The sequence below is a fragment of the Alternaria atra genome, assembly GCF_907166805.1.
Source record: "Alternaria atra isolate CS162 genome assembly, contig: 25, whole genome shotgun sequence".
NCBI lineage: Eukaryota > Fungi > Ascomycota > Dothideomycetes > Pleosporales > Pleosporaceae > Alternaria > Alternaria atra.
In genome coordinates this window covers 2623852-2641355 of record NW_025091323.1, presented here as the reverse complement: position 1 = coordinate 2641355, position 17504 = coordinate 2623852, and the positions used below count along the sequence as shown (strand labels likewise).

General features: G+C 50.2%; 9 protein-coding genes across 9 annotated transcripts; 3 read left to right on the top strand and 6 right to left on the bottom strand.

Moving 5' to 3' along the window:
- Positions 1-346: 346 nt before the first annotated feature.
- Positions 347-1660, bottom strand: ALTATR162_LOCUS5920 (uncharacterized protein; the record flags this gene model as incomplete). Its single annotated transcript, XM_043313540.1, has 1 exon — positions 347-1660. The coding sequence occupies one exon, from the start codon at positions 1658-1660 to the stop codon at positions 347-349; it is 1314 nt and encodes a 437-aa protein (XP_043169475.1).
- A 1163-nt stretch (positions 1661-2823) lies between these two features.
- Positions 2824-3519, top strand: ALTATR162_LOCUS5919 (uncharacterized protein; the record flags this gene model as incomplete). Its single annotated transcript, XM_043313539.1, has 2 exons — positions 2824-3032; positions 3090-3519. 2 exons carry the CDS (start codon positions 2824-2826, stop codon positions 3517-3519), a joined length of 639 nt encoding a protein of 212 aa, XP_043169474.1.
- Positions 3520-3949: 430 nt separating this feature from the next.
- On the bottom strand, positions 3950-4735 carry ALTATR162_LOCUS5918 (uncharacterized protein; the record flags this gene model as incomplete). Its single annotated transcript, XM_043313538.1, has 1 exon — positions 3950-4735. One exon carries the CDS (start codon positions 4733-4735, stop codon positions 3950-3952), a length of 786 nt encoding a protein of 261 aa, XP_043169473.1.
- A 200-nt stretch (positions 4736-4935) lies between these two features.
- ALTATR162_LOCUS5917 (uncharacterized protein) lies at positions 4936-5448 on the bottom strand (the record flags this gene model as incomplete). Its single annotated transcript, XM_043313537.1, has 1 exon — positions 4936-5448. The coding sequence occupies one exon, from the start codon at positions 5446-5448 to the stop codon at positions 4936-4938; it is 513 nt and encodes a 170-aa protein (XP_043169472.1).
- A 298-nt stretch (positions 5449-5746) lies between these two features.
- On the bottom strand, positions 5747-6526 carry ALTATR162_LOCUS5916 (uncharacterized protein; the record flags this gene model as incomplete). Its single annotated transcript, XM_043313536.1, has 1 exon — positions 5747-6526. The coding sequence occupies one exon, from the start codon at positions 6524-6526 to the stop codon at positions 5747-5749; it is 780 nt and encodes a 259-aa protein (XP_043169471.1).
- Positions 6527-7013: 487 nt separating this feature from the next.
- Positions 7014-7991, top strand: ALTATR162_LOCUS5915 (uncharacterized protein; the record flags this gene model as incomplete). Its single annotated transcript, XM_043313535.1, has 1 exon — positions 7014-7991. The coding sequence occupies one exon, from the start codon at positions 7014-7016 to the stop codon at positions 7989-7991; it is 978 nt and encodes a 325-aa protein (XP_043169470.1).
- Positions 7992-8238: 247 nt separating this feature from the next.
- On the bottom strand, positions 8239-11586 carry ALTATR162_LOCUS5914 (uncharacterized protein; the record flags this gene model as incomplete). The annotated part of the gene is made up of 2 exons (XM_043313534.1): positions 8239-8789; positions 8841-11586. The coding sequence occupies 2 exons, from the start codon at positions 11584-11586 to the stop codon at positions 8239-8241; spliced, it is 3297 nt and encodes a 1098-aa protein (XP_043169469.1).
- Positions 11587-12210: 624 nt separating this feature from the next.
- On the top strand, positions 12211-12697 carry ALTATR162_LOCUS5913 (uncharacterized protein; the record flags this gene model as incomplete). The annotated part of the gene is made up of 2 exons (XM_043313533.1): positions 12211-12399; positions 12452-12697. 2 exons carry the CDS (start codon positions 12211-12213, stop codon positions 12695-12697), a joined length of 435 nt encoding a protein of 144 aa, XP_043169468.1.
- Positions 12698-12783: 86 nt separating this feature from the next.
- ALTATR162_LOCUS5912 (uncharacterized protein) lies at positions 12784-13682 on the bottom strand (the record flags this gene model as incomplete). The annotated part of the gene is made up of 3 exons (XM_043313532.1): positions 12784-13173; positions 13221-13580; positions 13632-13682. The coding sequence occupies 3 exons, from the start codon at positions 13680-13682 to the stop codon at positions 12784-12786; spliced, it is 801 nt and encodes a 266-aa protein (XP_043169467.1).
- Between the last annotated feature and the right edge of the window lie 3822 nt (positions 13683-17504).

The following is a 17504-nucleotide window of genomic DNA, read 5'->3' as shown; positions in this document are numbered from 1 at the left end:
GTCTCGAATTCGAGCAGACGCTGGGGTTGAGCTCCGCTTCGCTCCTCTGACGAGAGACTACGGTGGATAGCCAAAGATCTAGCTTTAGTGTTGTCGCGAAAACTATGATTAAGATGTTTTCGTTACTTAAGTATTGCACCCTACAACAAAAGTTTTAAGCAACAGATAAAGTAAGGTGAGGTTATGTAGCAGATAAAGCTATTAATTTATTCTGAATTTCTTTAATATAAGTTTGTGTAGTACGTAAAGAATTACCTCTTGTTAATTACATTCAGCTTTCGTCATGACACTAGAGTCTGGCCCTCGTGACGTGAGTTGGACGATGCTGCAGCGGTGAGCACTATTGCTAGACGATTGTGAAACTCCCTTCACGTGCCACTGCGTAGAACTGAGCAGCAGGCACCTCGTTGATCACACCGACCCTGACGTACTCTGATACATTGTCTCTGGGTTGTAGAAGAAGACCTGTGACTAATGCTGATCCTAGACGGCCATTTTCATCATCCTTGTACGCACACTTATACAATCCCAGTATCATCAGTGAGCTTCCATTTGCCCCCGAAAGTTGCGAATAAGCTGAGCCGTTGTCTAGGTCATCGTCATTGATATCCAATCCAGCTTGAAGTATGTCTGCAGCATATCCTTGGATGCAGATGCAGGAATCTGCTAACACCCGGCCGAAAGGGTCGTCCGTGGCCAGCTGAATATCTGACGATTCAAATGCGCATATTGGTACCAGTTCCATGTTGGAGTCTAGATCAATCCAGAAATAAACAAATCCGGGCCAAGAGATCCATGAGAAAGACGGGCCCGGATTCCTGGTGCGCTCTACTGAGCATTCCTTACCATCGCTAGAAGATATAACGGGTTGCCAGGCAAGTTGGATCGCAAGATCCCGTTGCCAAAGGCCTGCAAGGTATCTTCCGGGATGGTGCTGTGAAATCTCATGTGCAATACCCGAGAGTGCTGGTAGTACGTCTTCATGATATGTGAGATTTAATTGGCTGTACTCTTGTACAACACCAGCCCACAAAAGGCCAAAGCTCATCGGGAAAGAAGATTCCAAGGGTTCTTTGGCTTGTAAGAGCATAAAACATTCGGTGGCTGCTAAGGTGTAGGGATCATAGTTTCCTATGATATCTTCAGCCTTGACCGGATCAACGTAGGATTTGTGAGAAGAATCACATTCACAGAGCCTCACTTCTTGGCACTGAAAGTGGATTTCGTCCTGCATGAAGTAGAGAATGCGACGAGCTAGAAATCGCTCTTGCATACACCAGGCTCGCTTGAAGATCGCAAGATCATTACGATGGCTGTGATCCCAACAATCGTGCGTTCTGTTATAGGTCGCATGTACTTCAGCCCGCGATTTTCCAGTTTCCCCAAATCTAATAGCAAGCGGTGTCGGTCTTGCATGTAAAAATCCTTGGGTGCAATCTTCGGGAAACGTTGCGGCCAAAACAACATGTGCGCCTGAATAGATATTCGCCATGTTGGAAGCTTCTCGAGACCAATCGTCTGGATCATCTTGAAGAATACAAAGTGAGTCTACCCATAGATACTTCAGGCCAAGACCTCGCGTGGCAGCAACGGCGTCGTGGAGTGTCTGTGGAAGCATCGATGAGTCCAACTCAGTGTACCGTGCTGAGACATTACCCATAGTTGTTGAAGGTTGGGTCGTAGAGCCCCAGCAATAACTTAGCGCAGCAAAGCGTACTGGTTGTTTTGGCGAGCAAAGACGAATATGGTTTCCCTCGTCATCCCTTACTTCCACCAAGCGCGAGGGAGCGAAGGTTTTGTCCCGAGCTTGGCAACGTCCATGTGTCGTCGTACAAACTTCGATCCAGTGTCTCGCTGTAGCAAAAACCTCGGTGGAAATTGGATTGATAGGCAGGTCCTTAGAAAGGCGGAAAGGATTTGCAGGGTTGTGAGATTCTTGGGGTGTCAATCTCGTACCCATTAAAAGTGTCGGCCAAACACTCACCTGTAGAATACAGCTGAACATGGTCTCTCAAACAAGTGTATTCGTTTTTTCGGAAACATAGTATTACACTGAGCTTTTCTCCGGAAACGATTTTACAGTATGCCCTGTGATCTTCCCCAAAGAAACGAGTATGACATCGGAGAATGATGTTGCAGAATGTGCAATTCGAGTTGAGAAGGGAGAGATCGATGGAATCGATAATGAGATGCGACATATGGATTCGCGGTTTGCAGACCGGACAGGTCATATCCCATAAGACATATTGACGTGGTGAAAGCCCTCGTAAGTCCCTGAAGTGACGTCTAGTGCTTGTAAAGTCTAATTCAGATGTATCCTTTCTTGCTCTGTTCCTGCTCATTTTGTTAGCGACTTCGGCCATATATAGAATATGAACTGAAAGGCCATACCACATAGCCCATTTTTGACTTGTAGATAGCTTTGCACGTCGACCACTGTTTGCAAACATCTATCATATGTTCGAGCATGGGCTCTCGTAAGAACAACGGATACTCAGATTATTATTAACTTGCTGAAAGACGTAAGGGAATTAGTGGAGAGCGAAGGCTGAGCTAAGCTGGAGGATCTTGACCATGTCTCACTTAGCCTCATCTGTCGATTTGGCACATAGTAGCACACCCCTGCTTATTGCTACCGCATCAGAGAGCATATAGAGGGACAACATGTCATGATAGTTCGTATCAGTGAAATTAAAAAACGAACATATCACGCACCGTTCACACCAGATCAACACCTCGACCCCACCAAAACAATACCCTCTGACGTCACCGCACCCCACATAATTCGGCGACATTGAACTCTCCAAACTTTAGCTCAACCCAATGCCGCAACCACACTCTACAACCTCGCATCTTACAACTTTCCTAATCGTCTTCATCTTCGTGATCGCCCTATTCCCAGGACTTTTCGTCAGCATATTCTGGGCACCTTACAATAGTCTTGCAAACTACCTTGTACCGACACCACAACCGCGTAAAAGCGTAGTCTGCACAAGTCCAAACATCTGCACTTCACTACCAATCATGTCTTGGTATGTCTACGCTACCCCATTTTCCCAAGACGTAGGGTCTTTGCTAATAATACCCAGGTCACAGAAGTCCATCACCCTGCCCAGCCGATCGCGCGGTTCCTACCTCATAACCGACCACATTCTTAAAGAAGTCCCCGAGATTAAGAACTACAAGACCGGCCTACTCAACCTCTTCGTTCAACACACATCATGCGCGTTGTCTCTGAATGAAAACTACGATTCGGATGTGCGCGCGGATATGAGCACAGCGCTGGATCGCATTGTGCCGGAGGACAAGAAGGGACAAGGACTGTACCGACATGATGCAGAGGGCAGTGACGATATGCCTGCGCATGTCAAGTCTGCGTTGATCGGCGCGAGCGTTACGATTCCAATTACAAATGGAAGGTTGAACACGGGTACATGGCAAGGCATCTGGTACCTTGAGTTTAGGGACTCGAAGCATACTAGGAAGGTTGTTGCGACAATCCAGGGCGAGAAGATGTGAATTGAGGGATTCGGGAACGGGGACATCCGCGAGCGGCTTTGAGTCTATACGGTGTGTACACATAATCAGGAAGCAATACCAGTGGAATGGAGATGTAGAGGAGTTAATGCAAGACATCTGAGCAAAATGTTATGGCACTGTGGTCTATCATGCAGTCGTAGCTCCGTCGCCGCTTTCGCAAATCGCCAAAGAAACACCTGCAACAACGCCTGTCCTGCATAATCCCAGCGCCAATGCCGTGATATGTTGCTCACCATTCAATCGTCAGCCTGTATATACATGGAAAAGACCATGAAAGCAGTAGATCTCATTGTCCAATTCTCTCACCGCCGTGGTCGCTGCCGTGTTTCGAATCACTCTGTGTCACCCCCTTCGTCAATCCGCTCTTGTCACTGCTGAGAGCGTCGCTAACTGATCGAAAACGCTTCGGTCATGCGCGGTGGAAGACGAGAAAGCCTACATCCGCATCCATCATCCACCGACCAGGATGACACTCATTCTCGATCTGGTAGTAGGACCTGAGGTGCCATTCGCCGTTGACTTCACGGCACCAGAAAGGGTCGTCGTCGCGTGCATCGGCCGGTCTGATCTTTCGGGGATCGTACGCGCCGCGCTCTGTCGCAATCCTTCGGTTCTCCATCTGGATATCTTCGCGTGTGGGGCCTTGCTGTGCATGACCGTGGACGTATGCTGGTCTCGTCTCCCTGACCGTTTGTGTGACGGGCGTTGAGTGGTTCTGAGCCTGAGCGTTCGTCACATGGTAGGTAGTAGTAGTTGTAGAACGTCCGGGTGGGTAAACGTGCGCCGTGTAGCCATAGCTAGGTACCGTGTTGTAGTAGGTCCTCTGGTAGGGGTAATAAAAGTTAGCCAGTGGGTACATCGAGCCATACAAGTTGTAATTGTAGTAGCCATAGCCACCACTGTATGAAGGGTAAGAATAGTTGGTGGCATAGTAGTTCTGGGGATAGTAGTTGATGGCGTAGGTTTGAAGGTACAAAGGACGGGCGTTGTATACCGCAGGTTGGTAGGCGCCCACCCCATATCCTACACCCATACCAACGCCGACGCCTCCAACCCCACCGTAGCCATAGCCGCCTCCTATGACGCCGGTGGGTGCGGCGCCATTCGCGGCTTGGCCGGCATAGGTGAGGAGGCCGCGTTGGCCGTAGCGGGGATTGTAGATGTATTGGTGGCGGGGCTTTGGGTATGCCTCCATTATGATGATTGACGACCAGTGTTGGTGGAAAGAAGGCGACGGCCGTGATTTTGGAGCAAGGTTGCAAGATTGGTGGGTAGGAGTGGGAGATCAGAGTGGGGTAAAGAAAGAGAAGGGACAAGGTGAAGGTCGAAGTGAGACACAACAAGACCGATGAGAAAATAGTGTCGCAGCAATGGAGACCGAGGCCAACCCGATGTTCAATGTTCCATGCGAGCCAATGATGGCGGGGTAAGGCGGCGGTGTAGTAAAAGGAAGGCGCAAGGCAGCGCAATCGGAGCGAAGAGAGAAGGGTAGAAACTCACCATCACGGAATTGACCGGCATAACATTGCGAGCTCCAACATGATACTCAGTACCATATGCATAACCAGAGGAATAGCGAGGATAGCCACCTCCAACAAACTCTCGAGAGACTATGGCCTGAGAGTACCCAGCTGGGACCACGCCTCTTGAATATCCTCCAGGTACGACACCCCTTGGGTATCCACCGCTAGACTGGGAGTACCGGTTCGGACAGGTGACGACACTACATATGTAACGGCCTCTAGGCGGGCCATCATAGTAGCGCGAAGGGTAGTACGAGCCACCGAGACCGTACTTGCGGCGTCTGGACATACCAGAGCGCGGGTAGTAATCTTCTGTGTAGTAGCGTTGACCATTGCGGACCTCGAATCTGTACTCGTAGCTGTAGTCGTCGTCGCTGAAGCACATCTTGCTAGTCGTGGTATTAAACCGAATAGAGATTGGAGACGAGGGGAGGAAACAATCGGAAAGCCGATAGTGAGCGAAGCAAACGGGAATCCATGACGTGAGCTAAAACATGGGGGGAAATACAGATTTCACTGCGAATCCGTCATCCAGCCGTGATCTAGGAATCGAACAGGCGAAGAGAAGCATGCTTACCACCGATTTGCATTCGGCAGGATAGCAAAAATGTACAACTGTATGTACAACACAAACCTCTAGGTGCCTACTGAAGGCCTGATCGCAAGTCAGGTGCTCTTCAGGGCTACGAACTCTTTCCATTGCCACCCTTCAGCACAGCGCCTCCCTCGATAGCTCCAGTGCCTGCTCCAGGCGCACCATTGCCTTTATCCTTTTTCCTGAACATGCCACGAAACCTCCTCAGAAACGGAGCAACGGTCCATCTTGCAAAGGTTGGAGTAGCCCAGACGCTGAACACAATCCTCGGAATCAAGAACATCTTGACGATCGTGTAAGCCGTCGCGAACTCAACCACAAGTCTGACCCCACCTTCACTGATATTCCAAGCCTGATCTACCTTCCTCAATCGCTTTGTCTCGCTACCAATGCCATCATCATCTGATCCTGACAACCAACCGCTACCCTTCATCCATTTCCTCTGTTTGTCATCTTTCTGGATCTCGTCGACTTCACGTTCAGCCTCTAACGCTTCGTCGCTGCGTATCCAGCCCTTGCGTTTGAAGTACCGACCGAATCGCTCAACTCCCGAAGCTATCCAAGCCCCCTCTGCAAACCACGGTGGCAGCCAATGTGTGTAATGAAAGTAGCCTGCGAGCCCGAACAAGGGAATTATGGCCGTGAGCTCGTGGAGGATGAGGAAGGATGTTATGTGCGTGACTGGCGCATTGCCGAGCGCATTGGTGTACTTGTGCAGGAACTTGGGTAGACGGCGATTGAAGCGCTCGATGCGCGACTGGGACGATGCTGGAGGCGCGAGGGGCTCTGTCGCATAGCGGCGTGTGTATGGGCTGCGTAGGAGTTGTGGCGGGCGCGCACCCGCTCGTAGAATACTTCGTCGTAGCATGCTGCCTGTAGCAATTCCTCCTCTCTCACTCAACCTCCAGGCCTGAGTGGCTTTTTGTGCGGTGCGCGGTGTTGCAACTCCATGTTGGGGGGCATGTCCATGCATCTGTCAAGCATGACGAAGTCGTCGGGACACTGACGGGCCGATCCACCTTGATCGCGTCTCCCACTCAACTATCACCTATACACATTGACAGGTCTGCTTCGCACCAGATGTATGATCCGTCCTGGCAAGGTTTGCATGTTTTCCTAACCTGTGTTCTATCTTTGTCAAAGATCTACTTGTCGCGACACCCTGTGGGTATCACGCGCCCTGAACATCAACAACTAATCAGACGCCCTACGCGACCACAGCGCTGTAAACACGTATAACCGAACATCGAAGATGCCTCATCACCGTCAAGCCATCCTTCGTGATAAGGAAAGCTAATTCGTCTCTTAAGCTAATACCCTCTTGAACACGTTAGGAGCAGATCCACACTACAAGTATGCTGTTGTTTTACGAAGACGAACCTGGGTCAACCGAAATTACACAACAATCCTTCGAATTGCACAACTTCAGTCCAACACCAAACATCGATCCGCTACTGCAGTACGGTTCCTATGCTTTCATACCATACCCATCTGCGACCGCACAGGACGATGCGCCTTCCGAAGACCTTACGACCTCAGCAGCCAACCACGCATCAACATCACATCTAGCAGTTAGCAGCCCTTCTTCATGGACATACTGTGGCCCCCTTCTCCAGCCAGACAAAGCAAGCCTACCGCCGTCTTTCCATACTTGGGCCAATCTTACACTCTCTTCCCCTTCCACGCTGCTCACCTCGCTTCTTCCTCTACTTTCCTGGCTACAATCCTTCCTGCTAGAGGCAAAGGTCCACAACTACTGGCTCACAATACGCTGTACTGAGCCAAACCACAAGTACGACACCCCTCGTTGGCACACAGACGAGAACTTCTTCGCCTATGATGCCGATGCACCTGATTTGGGATTCGCAGCCACTAGCAAAGAGAGGTGCTGGAAACTGTGTACCACGCTTCTTGGTCCAGGGACCTTATTCTTGAAGGACAACGAGACGGCATTGGGGGTCATACGAGAGACTAAGAAGAATGAAAAAGACAAGATGGGCAGTCATACCTGCACTTCAATACGTTGTCTAGGATGTTCCACGTATGCAGAGACTGTACGCGAGTCGCTCGCATGCTCTCTACAAAATATGGAGATTGAGTCTCCGGCCGCAGGTGAAGTAGCATATTTTAGGATAGGCGGCGAAGAAGGCGCGGTGCATTCGGAACCACGATGTGATACTGATCGCATTTTCATCAACGTGATTCCAGGCACGGAACAAGGTTTGCGGAGTTTGATGGAAAGATGGGGTATGGAATTTCCGCGTGCGTGGTGTTTCGGGATGCCTGTCGGGTTTGTGAAGAGTGATGAGGCAGGCACCTTCCTTGGGGCATGAGGTTGGGTACATGTATGATGCGAGGGGTAGAGCGAGATTCCAACGCGTAACTGGAGGCAGTCAAGTAAACATGTCCAATGTGTATGACATCAATCAATCGAGAGAAACACTACTACGCTACATTGAAACGGAGCTGTAACCCCTCCCCTTTTTCTTTTGTCTATACACTCATAATGCATCTCTGTGTACTTTCCCTACAGGTTTCCTGTATAACGGCGAAAGAAGCTTGTTGACGTAACAACTTCTCTTATAGCTTCTCAGCAACCTCGACAAACTCTTCTAGGTTGCGTACGGGTCGCACCCCGGAGCTGACTTGCATGCTTGCCTTCCAAGCATGTACGTCTTCAATGAGAACAGGATGCGATGCATCTACTACGCTCTTAACGTCTGCTGACGCATCAAGTGCCTGTGGAGCAGCTGGAAGACCCGAGTCCGCGACACCGAGCGCAGCCTTGGCTTCGTCAAGGACCTTATTAGCGACTTCTTTCTCCACCTTGAGGTCATCAGTAAGATGAATGGCAACGGCATCTGAGATAGCTTCGCTGGACGATGCATCTTTGATGCGAGTCTGGAAAGCCTCGTCGTTGGCTGTGATCTTGTGTTCGGCGAGAATGATCTTGAGCGCAGCGGCAGCGGCAGTCTTCTTCTCATCGAGCGAGGGCTCCTTAGCCTTAGCCTGTGCTTGGAGATGCACTGACAGCTTGGAGCGCTGAGAGGACGATGTTGAGATGTAGTGGTTGTAGAAGTCGACCATATCCTTCTTTGTGAGCTTCTCAAGAGTCGCGGCATCAACGTCGGCTGTACATTCATTAATGCTATATTGATATTAGAGAGTTGGGGTTGTCATACCTTGCAGGAAATCATAAGAATCACTGTAAATATGATTCCAAAACCTGTTGTCTTCAGACGACAAGTTCTTCAGCTTCGCCAGCCTCTTGTTAATCATTGCGTGTTTGTGGCTCTCAAAGTCCTCCTCGCTCATGTCATTCAACGTCTGCTCAAACGTGTTAAGGAAGTTCTCGATGCGACCCTCAAGGTACCGACAATCCTTCTCACTCTGAATGAGAATGCGGTAACCTGACCAAATGTCGTGGAAGCTAGGACCAGAGAACACAACATAGCCGAGCTGCTCAATGGTACGAAGCTGATTGAAACAAGGCTCGTCCGTCATTTGTCCAAGAAGCAGCAGCTTAGCGCGCATGACACTGTCGTAACGGTGGCCAGCATACAGGCTGTACTCTATGCAGTGGTTGACGTTCTCAGGGTCTTTTAGTTGCTTCTCGTAGATAAAGTTACTGCCAGATGGCCAGATGAGTCCCCGACGCGTCGGTACTTGATTCGCTGGTAGTCTCGTTGGCTTGATGGTACGCTCTACAAGATCAGTGATCTTCAAAGCCTCCTCCTTGTACAGGTTACCGTGTGCCAGAACTTCGATTTGACATTGCGCTAGAATCTGCGGGAAGAATTGCTGGACATCCTGCGCTGTCACGTTCTCAAGTTCTGGGAGCAGTTCGTCGTTCATCACACTCTTCTCACTCTTGAATTGTCGAGAGTAGGTGCCGACTTGATGGAAAGGCTGACCATACTCCCAGTTGCGCAAAGAACGCAGCATCCGGTCGTGGATGATCTTGAAACGATCTTCCGATACCTCAAGATCTCGTACTTGGAGCAAGACCTTCTCCAGTAATACATGGAGCTTGTCGTTGTAGCCGCTTACGGTGATCGAAAGACCACTGATGTGGTTGGTGAAGTCGTAGACTAGCCCGGAAAGGTCGGCGTCATATGAGTACTCAACTAGAGCGTCATTCACGAGTTCGCGATACAGCGTGCATAACAGTGTGATACGAGCTGTGACGTTGGTGATAGGTGTCCGGAAGTAGATGTGCACGTTAGCCTTGGGCACCCAGAACTGATCATCCTTCTTCCACCAAATGCGCACATTGTCGTCATGGCGGATAAGCTTGGGCTCCTTAGTCGGCTGTTCAACATCCTTCTTCTCCACTTCCAGTCGAGTTGGGATAAACTCGTTCTTGTGTGGGAAATGTAATTCTGCCGGCCGGCTCTTGCTCTGGAATGCCTCTTTGATCTCGGCAAGGAAATCCTCTGGTATCTTCTCGACTTTGTGCTCTGTTCCATACCACTTCTCCTTTTGGTCCCAATCGCCCGGGAAATCTTGACTAACAATCGTCATCCTGAAGTTGTCTGGTCGGAGATAAGACATAGCCTCATTAATCAGCTCGGCATCGAACTTCTTGATAATGGCTGGTCCACTTAGCAACATCTTGCGGTCGTACGGCCTTTGCATGATGCCTGCTAGACCACTTGCAGTCCGGCTCGGTGGGCTCTTTTGCTTGAATCGGAACTCTACTTCACTAATCCGCATTTGCTCTTCAACTATCCACTCTTGAGGCGGCTGATCGCGCATGAGACCAATATATTGGAAGACAAGCTTTGCAACCTCCTTGTAGTTTTTTAGACCCTCGTCGGTCAACTTAATATTGACGGTAAATAGCCCTGAGCCAGGACAAAGGGTAGACCCTCCAGCTCCTAGTCCATTCGCCCAGCCTTTTGCCTTGATGAGCGCAAGGATACTGCCAGGACCTTCATGACCAAGCAAGTGGCTAAGGTATCTTGAAGGATGTGACTCGTAGAACTTTTCTTCATCACGGTACGCAAATTGAAGCTCCAGTGAACGAGACTCCAAAACTGGTCTGGCGAAGGTCTGAGTCAACAGTTCGTTGCCGGTGTAAACGGGCATGTCCCAACGATTTTGACCAAGGTCCTTGTTCGGTACTTTAGCGAAGATCTCTTCCACCCATGTCTCCAATGTATCTAAGCTCTCTCGACCTAGGACAACCAACTTCATACGATTCGCCGAATAATGGGTTGAATGAAACTTGATGAACTCGTCGCGGATTCTCACACCTCGCGCTATAGGTTCGTCGTGTAGAGTTTTGTAGCTTCCTGTCGAGAAATGGTTGTAGGGATGGTCTGGATTGGCCAACGCTTTATTGAGCTGATGCATCCGCCAGGTATCGTTTTGGAGGTTCTTCTTGTTTTCTGAATCGACCGCCTTAAGCTCCCGATCGACCGTGTCTTCCAAGAATAAAGGACTGATGAAGAACTGGCCAAAGCGGTCCAGTCCTCCCCATAACGGCGACTCCTCCTTGGACTCTGCCAAGTTTGTTTGTGACACGTCTGGTGATACAGTTTGGCTGTTCGTAGGTGTAGACGAAGGATATGAAAGCTCGAAGTAGTAGTTGGTTGACGTAGAGGCTGTGAAGGCATTCGAGTATCCGCCGTGGCGCGTCAGATACTGGTTGTAGGCGTTTTCCTCCGGATACTTTTCAGTCCCCATGAATAACAGGTGCTCCACCGCGTGCGCAATACCTGGCATATCCGGCGCATCGCTGAAGCTGCCAACGTTGACATCCAGCGCAGCACTAGCCTTGTCTGTGCCCGCCTCGTGTATCAGGAGGACCTCTAATTGATTCGGTAGGGTGATGATGCGGTAAGAACGATCGTCGAGTTGTGGCCTCTCCAGATCTTCTATGCGCTGCCGTCCTCCCACTTCTCTTCCCAGCGCTTCCGTCATCTTGGCTGGTTGGTTGCTTCTTCTTGGCGACGTCGCGAGGCTACGTTGGGTGGTAGGTGGCGGGACGACTGCAACAGCCTGGCGACTACGAGGGTTATGTATGCGGTGCGGTCCGAGGCGACTAGTGGCGAGCGAAGTAGAGGCTGAGCAATGTGATGACAATGCTGTGTACTGTGCAATCAACCAGGCAACCGGGAACCTGGGAACAAGTGTTCGGTGTCGTGGTACAAGCGGCAGATTTCCTAGAGACTGTCGTGCGCCTAGCGATGGGAGCATCCACAGGACTTGCGGTGGAGCCGGGAATGGTTGGACAAAGCTTCCGGGTACTTCACTTCTACCTGCAGCTGCTGCCTTGTACTGATCGATTACGTGCTTCCGCAGGGATATCAGGGGGCGGTGAGACAGGCTGGGATACTGCAGCGGGGGAGAGGGAGTTGCTGACTGAGGCTCTATACACTAAACAATGAACAGACGGCGAATGCGGCGGACCTCCGGCGCTGTGGTAGCGATCAACGTCAGATACGGTGGGCCCTGCATTGTCGATAAGACGGCCGATCCTATCACCGCTAACTTGCTAAGGCTGCCAATTACCCGTCCATTGTTTATCCTCGTCTACGTGACAACATGGTGCCCAAAGCATTTCAAGCAGGTTACGCGAATACCACAGGCTTCAGAAAGGTGGTGAAGGCGACTATATACATTAAGAAGAAGGATGGCATGTCGGATGACGACTTTATCGAGTATTACAACAACAACCATGCTCAGCGCGCCGTTCCCATCCTTCAGCGCCATGGCATCCTCAGCTACAGCCTTGTATAGCCACGAAGCAAGTCAATATGTTGTACTGAAGCTGAGACCGCCACAGACATATCATCTAGAGCGGGACCGAAAAGCCATACAAGACATCATGCATGGCAAAGCCAAGCTCATGGATTATGACGCCATCTGCACCTTTGTCTTTCCCGACTACCTGGCGCTGGCCAAGTTCATGTACGACAAGGAAGGAGCCGCTCTGAACGGGGACCATGAAAACTTCATGGACGACAGTCAGATGAAGATGATGGTCGGGGATGAATATATGCTGATCGAAAATGGGGACAAAGTCGGATGATCGAATTGCAATCGAAGACGCAGTCGCCATGGGGTATCATTGAACCGTACCAAGTGTACACATATATGGAGAAGATGTCGCCGCATCTACCTCCGGCCCTTGCCTCTGCCTCTACCTACAGATCCACGTGGTGTCGACGAGCAGTTGACTGCGATATGTCCCTTCTGTCCACATTTATAACATTCCATATCGGCCATGCCACTGAAGCCACCTCTGCCTCCGCCCCCTGAACGCCGACCGCCTGATATCGATGTTAAGCCCTGGAGGTTTCCATCGTTGTTCTGTCGCTTCGGTGTTGTCAGGGCTGAGTTTTCGCCCGTACTCGTGCGCGTCTTCTTGGAGTCGCGCTTTTCTGTCGCCATCTCGCGCTTCGTCTGTCGAATGAGGTCTGACGCAGGATCGTCTGAATCATAATCATCCGAGGATGGCTCGGATTCTGAATCTGAGTTTTCAGTCTTGACAAAGGGTACGGAATCCTGGACCATGTCAGCTTGGTTGTTCCACCAGGTCTTGTTATACGCACATCTGCCTTCTTCTTGACCCCACCACCGAACTGCATTCTTGTGGGTCTGACGTCCTCCTCTTCGTCTTCATCATCGTCCTCCGCATCAAGCTCAGCAAACCCCGCTTGCCTGATATTCATTGCATCTTGCCTCTTTCCTTCGAGAGGGTCTTTGAAGCTCAACACCCACTTTGTCTCGCCCGCATGTTGAGCGGCCTTGTCTAGTGCAGCCTGGCGTTTCGCTTCTTCTGCGTCCAATCCTGACTGTATGATCTCGCGATCCGAGGTTCCTACAGCAGAGCCATTCGAAAGGCGCGCTTTCTTGGTAGGCGGCCCGTTAGGTGTCGAGGGCGAAGACTTTGCGGCAGCGCGCTGCATAAACTATTCATGTTTTAGCAAATCCGCAATGTGATAGGACAATGACCTAAATACCTTCATGCCCATCAGTCCCTTGGACATTGTTTTGGGTGTATTTCCGGACATTTTGTAGTTGGTCACAAGTCTTAAAGTCGCCTGGCGGGGTTGATTGGGATTTGATGTCGCTGTATTCATTGCGCGTTTGCGCGGTCGCGTTCAGCGAACTTTTGACGCACGGACCAATCATCTTGCGCTATCGATAAGAAGATGCCGAGATGCGTTTGCCGCTCTCCATCCTCTCACCTCGTATTCCGATGAGCAACACCTCCCGAGCCATCGGACAGCACTCTTTCGGCAACGTTCTTAGCATGCTTCGGCGCTTTCGCCAACACAGAACACTATGGTCAATCATTGACACGGCATGAGCTAAGCCAAATATGACTTCCCTTGTCACAAGAGCAGAGCAGAGCATGACGACATCCATGGATCTGAACAAGGCATTACAAGAGACACATCTCAACACGGGCCAGACTCACGCAACGTGCAATGACGTGAGATAGGGCGTGAGATAGGACGTTCGAGAACTCTCAAAAAGCCGTGGATTAATAGTAGTGATGATCTAGCGCCACACTACGCCTTCAATCTTAGATACGTGCAGGCCATCATGTCCATTAGGGATGGATCCGGACTAATTACATGGCATCATCAACGCATGCCGAGCCCCAGGTCTTCAATATTTCCATCATCTACGCCAGTGTCGCTCCATGCTATCAGGGTATCGTTGAGGTACCAGCCTCCAGGGTCATGCCATATAAGGTGGCGTATGACGCCATTGGTCATTAAGGATAACTCGTCTCAGTAGTACATATGGTATGGCTTGTGATGTGCCATGAGAAATCGCGCCGCCGCAAAATGTTCAAGCAGGTCTGGACATATTGGGATCCATGGCTTTCAAGAAAAGTGCGGCTTTCAGTTGTCGATAAGCCTTGATGGCAGCTTCGCGGGATTGAGCCTCGGAATCAGACTCTGTGGACGAACACAAATGGTGTCTGGGCAATGAAGACGTCCATGTTGATATGTTGGATGCGTGCGCGGGCGTTAAGAAGGGATGCGACGATTGATGAGTGGCGACAGAGGCCATAATCCTTGGGGAAGAAGTAGAGAAAGACTGAGAGCCAGTTGAGCTTGCAGCACGAGAAGACATGTTGTTGTGCTGGAAACATGGACTCTCGGGACCCATATATGGTCTCGCGATAATTTGTCAAACAATATACGGAAATAACAAATTCCCAAATTCGAGTTGCGACTCTGAACTCCGAAACGTGCTCCGGCACGATTACGACTAGGGCTTGCAGGATGACGGATTCGCCAAGTTACCTCTCGGGGATATTCATGCCGACATGGTGACAAGAAAGGTAACCTTGTTCGTCCTGTCAATGACACGACAATCAGTGAACAGACGCGCAGAAGTTGAGTGGGAGATCATCGCGAAGCACCCTCTACCCAATCGCGACACAGTCACCAGGGGTGTGCCTGCTCTGAGTCCGGGGTGCTATATGCCACGAGATAGGAAATCGCATGTTCTTTGACAAATTCCAGAGCGTCGGGAAACGCCAACTTCACATGGTGCATACGCGAGATCGATTTGTGACTTACCGGACGTCTGGCGGTGTTTATTCCAAATATTCATAGATGCAATCGGCGCTAACGGCTACTAGTCCCTCCGGTCTAACCTCCTCGAAACGCAACTTTAGCGACGTCTACGCAAATCTCGCGTATACCTGTAGATGCTCAAGAGCTCGGTCCGCCAGCAAGCCCACGCCTTGTGTCTAAGACGCCTCAACCGCGCGTATTTGCGCTGATCGCAAGCCTTCGGCTGCACGAACAAACCTCTCCAGGGCTTGGACATGATACCGAGCATGACGAATACATGTCAATACCGACAGCCTGTCACATTTCTCCTGCCTAAGGAGGCTGCACCTCCTAAAAGAATGCGCTCTCCTCTTTAGGCTCTCATCGTCATGACCGCTTGCTTGCATCTTGGTGACAAAAGCACGCAAGGCAATAACGTATCTCTTCATAGCTCACACCGCTTATCACTGCCTTCAGCCGGTAAGGCTCCACCCAGGCAGCCACCAAAGATCTTCTGCTACAGGAACGTCGGACTAAGCACTCCACGGTGACAAATTCCTGAATAGCCATGCGCTTACGTATTTGGGGTTACCGCTTCCACAACTGTACAATGCCAGTATAGTTGTTGAATCAGTTTCGAGAGTATCATACGCATGTGTCAGTTTGTAGAGGTCTTATTCACCAGCACGGTCCAATGCTATCATAGCGTCGAGGAATAGGTCATCCGATCAAAACAGTTTGCAATCGAGCGTACGTTCCCGTTCGATTCATCTGGAATACCGATATCGACATTCGTATAGGATCGGCAACTCTCATGCCCAATACGCCTCAATCGAAGCGACCTTCAGATAAACCTCCTCGCCATGCAAGTGGTCACCATCTCGTATGGCACTATGATACTGACGCCTTAGGCAGACTTAGGCGCTGTCGGCTCAAATAGTGTCAGAGACGCGACATTTGACAACACTTGGCCTCCAAGCCACAAGCCACAATGTGAATCGATCGACATCTATCTATCAAGCTGCTCAACTTCAACAGTGTAGTCATTCCAGGGGAGTGGACACAACTGTTAATTTCGGCGTGATGCTGAACCACCAGCGATGAAGCGCAGCATGTGGCCTATCGATGTCATACAGTCAACGGCAGTGCACTATCCATACTGCTAACAGTAAAATCGGGACCAAGCACTTTTGCGATACTTCCGATGCTCCTGTAGTATGTGTTACGATCATGGTCATCTACGATGTGGATGCGTACGGCGGTATTCGCTCCTCGAGAACGTGAAATAATGCACCATCACTATCCTCAGTGCAGAGCAATCTCACAGAAAGATCTAGCCGGTAACCCACATGGCTTCCACATACGCCGCATGTTTGGTTTAGTATGTGCCGATTCCACTAGTGAGCCAGACTTTGACATAACAGCTATTTCAGCTTCTGGGTTGGTGATCACTACCATTACTTGGCCCACCTGTTTGAACATGTTGGGAAGTAATTGTGGTGTAATGTCAAGTCCAGTGCGAACAACATTGAGCAACGGCCTTCTTTATCCTGTTCCTGCATACATTGTACTGTGATCTACGATCCATGTGGGCGTATGGTTGGCAAGGGGCTATGTTAGTGGGCCTACGACATCATACCAACCACAACTATAACCCCTCTCAGTACAGTACGAATCGGTCCAGCCCACGTTTGCATATCCCCTCAAAGAAAAGAAGCGAGTGAACTAGCTGGAACTCTTCTTCAAGACGACAATCGCTGCACTATCCAGATGTTCTACAAATGCTAGATCGCGCTCACTTCTGACTTGACTCAAATTCACAACTTTCCATCGACAACATGCACAACCAATCTCCAAGTTTGTTCGTCTATCGGCCATCGAAGTCAATATTGCCATCATTTGCGCATGCTGCTAGTTATGAAACCTCTGTTCGCACGCTTCCTTCCCTCTATCGTCTCCGAGCAGCCTGTTTCCTCGGAAGAAGATGGAAGAACTTGCAGAATCTTGACCGGCTTGCATCTACTCAGTGGAAGTACAGACGATGACGTAGAGAAGGCGTAAAGCAATGGGCGGCGAGACACTCTAGTCGAGATGCATAGGTTCTCCCCACAGGATGCTACAGCCAAAGAGATGAAGAAGCTCAGGAAGGGGCTGGGGAACAGCAAGCGAAACACTGTGTAGCTTACCGAAGACGGGATGTAGCTTCTGCTATGACGTATGTCAACATCGAGGCTTCATGCATCACTCCGCTACCACTGTGCTATTGTGCTCAACAAAGATAGGTGACCTAATTGTCTTGAAGCAGTGGAGCCTTCA